This window comes from Nyctibius grandis, chromosome 1 (assembly GCF_013368605.1).
Source record: "Nyctibius grandis isolate bNycGra1 chromosome 1, bNycGra1.pri, whole genome shotgun sequence".
Taxonomy (NCBI): domain Eukaryota; kingdom Metazoa; phylum Chordata; class Aves; order Nyctibiiformes; family Nyctibiidae; genus Nyctibius; species Nyctibius grandis.
The window spans coordinates 17,765,817-17,774,847 of record NC_090658.1 but is presented as its reverse complement, the minus strand read 5'-3'; the positions used below and the strand labels follow the sequence as shown (position 1 = coordinate 17,774,847).

The following is a 9,031-nucleotide window of genomic DNA, read 5'->3' as shown; positions in this document are numbered from 1 at the left end:
CTGGTCCTATCACTACAAGCAGGTGCAGACACCATCTTAACAACATACGGAAAACTTATTCTACAAATACTATTATTGTGCAGTTTGGATTTTCAGGTTGGGAAGTTATCTAGAAGAGAAAAAAAACTTTCCAAGAATGATCACCTGAGGGGAAGAAAAAAAATCAAAATGTTGTTTGGAAGTCTTAGAAGGAAAAAGTAAACAGCTTATCACTTGGAAATTGGGGAAAATTTTGAAGACCCTCAAGGCAGAAGTCTAACAGGCATCTCTAACCCATCTGATTTTGTGTCTTGTACTCTCCAGTGGGTACGTACTCAGTCAAGGTCACCTTTCTCGTGGTTAAGGAGTATTTAGTGGCATTTACGCGCCTGCTCAAATAGTTTCCCTTCAAAAAGGCTTCAAAATACAGTCTCTTCCTTTGAATCTCTTCATTCAATTGTATGTTATGTTTTTGCAACACGGGAAAAAAGGAGGGACAGGTACCAAGTCCTTTTGCCTACCAATATAGTGCAGAAAAAAATCTGCCCTTATAAAAACAACACGGGTGCTGACTGGCTGGTGACTGCTTACCCTAATGAGCTTAAAATCTTATTTGTAGTGGACATCTGTCAAGACAGAAGTGAGGCACGCAAGTCCGCTTTATCCATTAGCTCTAAATCCAGCAGAGCTTTCACACTCCTTTTTTGAATCAAAGAAGAAAACCTGAGTCGGAAAGTACAATGCAACAGTGCACAACTTCAAGAGCAGATCCTAGGCAGTAAGCACGTGAGATTTCAAGGCAAACAACAATGAAAACTGACAACAAAACTGGGATCGTGATGGAAAACTCATGAGAAAAAGGCCAGCCTGCAGTCCAGGATGAAACAGTGAGTTTGATTCTTTGTTGTGTTTTCTCTCGTTCATCTGGATTTTTAATCAAAAATAAAGCCAAAGACAGAGAAAGGATGGGCTGCGCACCTTCTCGCAGTGAGATTGCTAATACCATTGCAAGAAGTGGTCTTAAAGCTTTGAATAGACCCAAAAATACTTTGCGTATTGATCCAGGAGATAAAGGAATCCCTCTGCTAGTTAAAGGTTCATCTTGCTACAGTATAGATGAATTCCACCAGTATGAGATCCAGAGGAAAGACTACCTGACAGAAAAGGAGGATAAACTATCAGAGCAGGACAAAAATTATAATTTGCAGTTATCTTCCAAGGCTCATTCAGATCCCCAGATTTCCAGGGAAGACAAGAGAATTGAGAGGACAGCCACAGATGCTGAAGTCGTTATGTCCAAACTGATTGAGTCTCAAAAACACATCACTGAGGCCATACAGATCAGAAAGCAAAGCTCCTGTGAATCAGAAACATCAGCTTTTATTTGGGATGACAAGAATGAAAGCAATGCAAAGCAAATCCCAAAGAAAGGAAAGAAGCAAAAAAATCATAAGCTGGCAAAACAAGGTCGACCTAGCAAAATTAAAGAAAAGTCCATTTTGGCCCACTATGAGACAGAGGAAAAGGTAGATTTCCCAGAATTGCTTGTTAAGGCTCATCAGAGTGCTTATGCCTACTTAAATCCCAACCTCTCCAAGTATGAAACTATACTTCACATGGCCAACCAGGCTACCCAGACTCAGCTCTTCCTACAACAGATGGTAAGCTTTCTCGTGCTTCGCTTTGATGAAATCAACCAACTCTTAGAAGAAATTGTCAATGATGGGGAAAATCTTCTCAAAGACGTAGGTGGGAATCTGGCATGGCCAGCAGAAAAAGGTGATTTGAAGGAGCACCCTGATCTTCTGCAACAACTACTGCAGTACACGGTCAATAAAATGCAGTTACTGAGTGGGATGCTGGCCTCCCTCACCTCCGATGCCCTGCAGGAGACATGCAGCTACCTGCAGTCTGCTGCAAGCAACTTGGAAGGAAAACTGAAAGCAAAGCAAAGCTTTGATGAGCGCCTGCTGCGGACGGTAAGGCTGCTTGAAGCCTCAACGGTGGGATCTTCTCAGTCCAACGGTGATGACAGGACTCTCTATTCTGTAGACAGTGGCATTTGCGTGGACAATGAATCCCTGAAAGAGTTCAGTGCTCTCAGCCAGCATGGAGGACAAGCAAGCTGTGATTCCTCTGCACATGGACATCTGTCCCAAAAGCACGCCAGAACAGTGGAGCATGTGCGTGATGGGACAGTGTCACTGGGCACAGCCACATTCCATGACTGTGCACTTGAAAAGCATTTTAAAGATGCATTTTACTCATCCGTGCAGAGCAGGGAAGCGACTTCTTGTCAGGGTGTGGTACCAGAAGGCATTTCTACTATGCCCCAATATGCAAGCTTGAGCAAAAGCCGTTCCTGTAACTCCTTCCAATCTGACTCTACTCAGGAGGGTGAACATTTCAAAATCTGTGAATCAACAGATTTTGCTTCTGATGATGATGATGACAACAATGAAGGGAGCACCCTGGGGGAGGATGATGACAACACAAGTTTGTCAGAAATGGGGAAGGATGCTCTGCCGACAAGGCCCCTGTCTTCGCCTGCAGTCACTGATAATACACAAAGGCAGTCCATTAAGAGGACAGAGAATGTAGAGGCAGAGGAAATTATTCTGAAGATGAAAGATGCCATCAGTGAAAAAATCAAGTTCGTCCCAGCTAAATCCAGGCGTAAAGAATGGACAGAGGATGAGAGCGGAAAAGCAGTCCTAACGACAAGGCCCAGTACAGCAACGGGCCGCCAGAAAACCTTCAGGAAACAACGGCGGTCCAGGTCAGAGGAGTCCCTCAGAAGCCAGGCAGAGGACCCAACCCTCCTAGAGCTTCAGAGAACTCAAAAAGAGCTCAACAAAAAACTGGAAATGTTTTATGGAAAGAAGAATACAGATAACAACACAGAGCCTTGCAAATCAAGAACAGCACCTTATTTGCAGGATGAACAAAATACATCTAGGTCCTCTAGCAAACTGAAGGCGTGCCTCTCAAAAAATTTCAGCATCCTGCCGAACCAGGATAAAGCCCCTTTGTTCATGGTTGATCAAAATCCTGCCCATCAGCTGGATGAAAAAAGAGGCAGGAAGCCTTTAAGAGCTACTGTGCCCATGCAGGAGACATCAGAAGGCAAAGAAAAGGAGCCTCCTGGAGCACAAACACTCAGTGGCAGCAACTGTGTCCCCCGACAGTCTGTCAAAAAGCTTATTGAAACGTTCAGTCCTACTGATGATCTTGTAAAAGCCGCACCCTTAAGGTCTTTAGGACCAATAAAGTGCATCAGAAAATTTGGACTTCCGGTCATTCCACCCACCATTCCCTTTCAGAAAGGCCTGGCACCTTTAAATCTTAAGCATCGTATTTCACCAGTAGAAGACACAAACCCTTCAAACACCAACGGAGTTTCTTCTAGCTTTCCAAATGCCTTTCCTCCTGCACCAGATGCAGATTTAAGCAAGAAGGACACAAAGGAAGACACTGATGAAGACACTGAGAACCTGCCACCACCACCACCTGAAATGTTAATGGACACCTCTTTTGACGTATCTGAGCCTGAAGAAACTGCAAGAATAGAAGGAAACTCCTCAGAAGATGCCAAAAAGCCTGCCAAAACAGAATTTCATGCTACTAAGAGATCACAAGTTTCCTCAAAAATGAAAGCCTCCCTTCAGTCCATTGACTTATTGCCAAGTAAAAATATCAGCGGCCCCAGTGCGATCGCTAATAAAGGTCTAAGGAATACCGGAGCAGGGGATGAGAAACTGCAGAGGTACTCTCTGGAGCTGAACCCTGCCAATGTGCACATCCCTAGCCAGGAGGAGATATTGGCAACCCAGAGAAAAGAGGCTATGGATTTGTACAAGCAAACCCATAAAATTATTCCTCTTCAAGATCCCAGTGGGGTTTCAAAACCATGGAGCAACAGCACAGAGAGCAAAGAGTCCAATTCACCTGCGACTTCAGTGCAATACCAGAAGCACGGTTCTCCTGATTTGCTCAAGAGAAATGAAAAAAGCCAAGCACTTGCCAGGAAGGTCTCCCCAACGAGAACTCCTCCTTCTTCTCCACCAACTGAGAAACGGCTTTTCAGCCCCCCAACACACCACAGACACTCTGTGCAGGCTTTTAGCAACCCACAACCGATCTCACCCACCATGCAGAGGAAACCCAGTCCCCCCTCTAGCCCCAGGGTACCCAGCCCACCCTCTCAGAAGAAGCTGCCCTCTCAGCCACCCCAGCGAAAACCACTCAGCCCTCCTGCGGGGCACAAGCAAAGCTCGCCAATGCCGCACCATCTGCTGGGCTCCCCAGTCTACCGCCGAGATGTAAGCCCCCCTCCATTCCCCACCACCCCCTCCTCACCAACCTCCCCATCCCGCTCCTACAAGGGGCCAAGAGCTGGGCTGGATGCTGGGGATGAGCACCAGCTCTCCACCTCCAAGAGGGGCAGCAATGTCTGTTCGATATTTTGCCCGGCCACCTCTTCCTTATTTGAAGCCAGACCTCCACTGGTACCCAGCAAACCTGCTGTGGAGGTGAACAGCCAGCCTGAAGCTTCACCACTTTCCCAAAAGAGCAGTCTGCTTTTCCAGCAGCCTGGAGACCGGATCAGAAAGCTGTCTCTGAGCGCCGCCAATCCTCGGCCATTTGTGAAGAGAAGTTTCTCTGACCGCCGACCAGGGGTCCAGTTTCGTATTCCAGCTCCTGTAACAGCTGGCAGTGAACCCACGCTTAACCAAGCAAGGTAAGAAACTTTCCACTTTAGGCCAAGAAAGCAGAAGCATAGCACTGCATTGGCTTTCTGGACTCCTAATGGGAATTTAATGGCATTAAGAGATTGTCCAGAAAAGTGCCCTGTTCATGTGCAGAACAGATGGCTGGGCAAAGATAACATTGTAGTTGGACTAGATGATTGTTGTAGGTCCCTTCCAACCAAAATATTCTATTCTATTGTCTTGCCCCAGATTTCAGCAGACTACTAGTCTGAATAAAGGGAAGAGTTAGCTTTCCATGGCTTGCTCAAGCCTTACGCTTTACACATCTGCTGTGACAGGCACCTCAAGGAAAATTCAGTGTTGGTTTCATGGCACAGAACTCCCCTTATTTGTGTCGGGGCTAAGGACACCCACATTAAATTCTTAAAACTCTGAAGTAACCCTCAGGTTATAAACATCTTTAAATAACCATGAGAAGGTAGGCTTGGACCAAGAGGAAAGGTATCATCAGCCTCTAAGCCACTAAACTGTTCAGCTGAAATCTGTATTATAATGTTTCAAATCAGCTGGCAAGAATGACGGACAGATAATATGTAGGCAAGGATCTGTATGGATGTAATTATAGCTTGAAATTTTGAGCTTCTCCTGTAGGCTTTCAGATCTAGGTGCTGATTTCAAGTCTGATGAGTCCACAGGCCAAGCTCAGTTTTCAAAGTGGGAAAACCTCCCATGGCTACTGGAGATTCATTGCTCTGAAAAAGTCAGTTTAAAGAAATTGAAGCATCAACATGCCAATTCCATGTTTGCAACCATTGGTGGTCATTTTTTTAAAATCTGGGCTTAGCTTTAAATTTTCTATACCACTTAAAAAAAAAAAAATCACAAAACCAGCCAGGAAACAGAAATGGGTATTTGGGAATACTCAAAGATCAGTGTAACAGCCTGGAAGTACAGAGTGTTGTTATTCTGATTTCTTAGCATTTTAGGATGTTGAAGTCCATTAAGCTCTAAGCTACGGAAGAGGAATAATACCCTTCTCAGGTAACCTTTCCTCATGTGAGGAGTGTTTTTACTCTTGCCACAGAACAGCTGAAATCACATGAATCGTCCCCATGAGTAGGCATTGCAAGACCAACCCTAACAGGAGATAAAATTGCACTTGTAAGTGCACAAGCACTCACTGCATTGTGAGTATAGGGACAGTCATGGATACTGAAGTCCATGTCCAGGCATTCCCTCCCCAAAGACAGAAAAAGGACCAAGTTTCCCACATTGACAGTAGAGAAACATGCTGAACAAAACATGCAAAAAACACCGGGAAATGCACACTGTTTTTCATTCTCAGTTCTAATATTGCATTATATTCTGACATTTGAAGATTTCCTAAAAGTCCTGTACATTGTTGCTGGGTTTGCTGTTGTTGTTATGTACTGTGTGAAGTCAGCGTTGTGCACTCCAGTGCCTGCTAGCAGAAATAAATGTTTTCAAAAGAGGCTTTATGTCAAATCTTGCAAGACAAAATCCCTGACAGTTTTATGGATCAATTTTAAAAACAGTCTATTATAAACTGTTAGCTAATTTATGCTTCAGTGGGGTCTATTATCTTTCTATTGTAGTCTGCCAGAGCATAGAGAGTAATATAAAAAACCCACTGTAAATAAAATCAACCCTTTCATGAAAATAATTATATATCCTGGTGTTATGATATACAGCATTTTGGAAGAACTAAATATATTCTGAGCCATATTCATCCAGGGCATCCTCTGCTTTGCACTTCATTCAGCTGACAGAGGGAAATTTCAAAATGTCTCCCTAAACCAGATGTTGTATATCTAAACCTCCTCATCCTGGCCATGTTTGCATCTGGTCTCAAATTCACAAGCTATTCCTACCCAGCTGCCAGTCTCCTTTCCTTCCTTCCTTCCTTCCTTCCTTCCTTCCTTCCTTCCTTCCCTCCCTCGCTCCCTCCCTCCCTTGTTCTACATCTCTCAAAATACAACAATGCCTTTTTTTTTTGTCTGTGTGGGGTTTTCGTGTGTTATTAGCAGCTTCAAGCACTAGTTGCAGGGAGAAGGGAGACAGAGTCAAACCTGCAATAGCATCACTCTTTCATAGGTAAACCATTTTGAAAATCAATGATTTAGCCAGTTTCTCCCATGCTCCCAAACTCTGGGATATAACCCTCCACTTTTTCCATGCCCAATTAAAACATCCATTTGCTGAGAAGCAGATTGCTAAAGATAATCTGGCAGGAGCTTGTACAAGCAACATGTTCCTCATCAGGCAGCTGAATGCCCTCTCCCCCCCACCCCATTTTAGCAGAAACACCAAAAAAAAGAGGCAACTTCCATCTCATTTTGCTAGCTAGCACTGCCAGGCATTAAATGTCAGTGCTCTGTGCAGATTTGCACATCTCCTGCACACTCCCTGCACCCACAGAAGGCAAAAAGAGCTCCCTCCCCAAGCATGTGTCTTGCCCATCCCATGCTCTAAGGAATATCAGGACTTAAAACATTGTTAGCCCTAACTAGGGCTGGAGTTAGAGCTTTTGTGTTTAGTCTTAGGGCACCTGGACAAGAGGTTCAGGTTTCAGTGCTCAAGTCAGTACAACTGGTTCCCATTTGGACAGCCTGTGGCTGGATAGACTGAGCTAACTTTGCTGGTTTCTAAGCTTGGTCATTTGACAGCAATCAGCAGTTATTGCCATCTCATCAAGGCGTAACATGTACAATTGCTCTGCTCATAAAAATCCTGTTAATCTGTAATAGGATTTCTGGGTATGCAGTTAAATGAAATAATATTTCATTGAGACTGCTGATCTCTCAAGAGGTAGAGCAGAGACAGAAGATTAAATGCTGTTACCTTTAATATATTATTCAAGGAGGGTTTGAGAATTGATTGGGTTCACTGAATCAGGCCCAAAGCAAGTAGCCCAAGTGAGACCTTCTGCAGTTGGGGGATATTTGAATCTGTATTAGTTTCATGACTGATCATGTATCACCAATCTCTTCACTCAGCAGTTCAAATCACTGAAGTCCTAGCAGTCAGAATAGGAACATAACAGCTTGTCTGTAGTTGAAAGCTAATTCAGTTTAGCAGTTTATATACTTAAAATACAGTAATGATTCCCAGATAACCCTGGAATATTTCCCCATGTTGAGTTTAAACCACTTTAATTCGTTACAGCAACACAGGGCACATTTCAGCATGAAGGCCCATGGTGTGAGATATTCATGACTAGCTCCACTGCTATAATCAGTCTTGATTCATGAAGTCCCTGTGCCCCTAGAGATTGCTAGTGTAACCTCAGGAACATCATTTACACTTTCTGTGTCTCAGTTCTCCTGTCTCCAGAGTGGCAGATTTATGCCACCAGAATATACATCCCACAGTCATACTCAGCATACTGGCATACTCAGAAATCACTGTAACCACGCTAAGCAGATGCATAACAAAGGTAAGACCTTTCCTCCAGCGGAGTCTGGAACAAGACTTTTCACTCAAATCTGTCTCTATCTGCAAGTCAACCTAAGTTCACACTGATCCCCTGTTAAACATACAAAATGTTTGCTTCCCAAGAGAGTTTTGGGAGGGGACAGCACAGTGCATTTGGCATCACAAGAATAAAATCTGTATGGTGCATATAAAGAGCACGTATATAGGAGGAGACAGGGAATGACATAGTATCATGCAGCATTTGTGCTTCATGGGCTAACGTGGTATAATCAGCACTGTTTTAAAAAGTCACAATTCATTAGCCTCTTAACTTAAGCATCTTGCCTTCTGCAGCTTGGAGGAGAGCCCTAGAAAAGCAGGCGACTCTTGGACCAGCCCTTGCGTTCCTGAAATCAAAGAGTCCAACAGATCCGCTTCCCACCCTGAGCTCTATGTCGTGGGCCAGGGGCTGCAGAGGGACTGACAGCAGAAGCACTCACGAAGGCAGAGGCACGAGCAAGGCCAGAAGCCCCAGAGGGAGGAAGCAGCCTTACCCAAGCCTCCAAAACCTGGATTCATTTTTTCTCACAAGGAAACTATATGAAGGCATTGCATCTAAAAACCCAAACTGGCCCCAACAACCTAATGAAATATCAGCAGAATGGTAGCCAGCTGCTTCTCCTTTGGATTGCATTTCATGTTTTAACTCAAAGATCTACATTGAGCAAAAGAAACGCTTTGCAGCTGGGTGAGTATGAGGCAAATTGGTTTGATAAAGACGGGACCTGTAGCCAAGACCTTAGTTTTTGAACTCCTTTATCTAAACAGTGAAACAATCAGAAATTATCATTATTTGGCATGTTATTTATTCAGAGGCATCACAGTTTGTTGTGTAAAAAGTGGCT

At 44.1% G+C, this 9,031-nt stretch overlaps 1 protein-coding gene across 1 annotated transcript; it reads left to right on the top strand.

The window, feature by feature from the left end:
* Positions 1–944: 944 nt before the first annotated feature.
* PCARE (photoreceptor cilium actin regulator) lies at positions 945–8,610 on the top strand. The gene is made up of 2 exons (XM_068415423.1): positions 945–4,720; positions 8,481–8,610. Exons 1-2 carry the CDS (start codon positions 945–947, stop codon positions 8,608–8,610), a joined length of 3,906 nt encoding a protein of 1,301 aa, XP_068271524.1.
* Positions 8,611–9,031: the final 421 nt, after the last annotated feature.

Bases quoted from the DNA above. Each gene is read 5' to 3' on its own strand.
- PCARE (XM_068415423.1), top strand. From the start codon at position 945: ATGGGCTGCGCACCTTCTCGCAGTGAGATTGCTAATACCATTGCAAGA. The intron at 4,721-8,480 runs GTAAGAAACTTT...TGCCTTCTGCAG, and splicing joins CCCACGCTTAACCAAGCAAG to CTTGGAGGAGAGCCCTAGAA.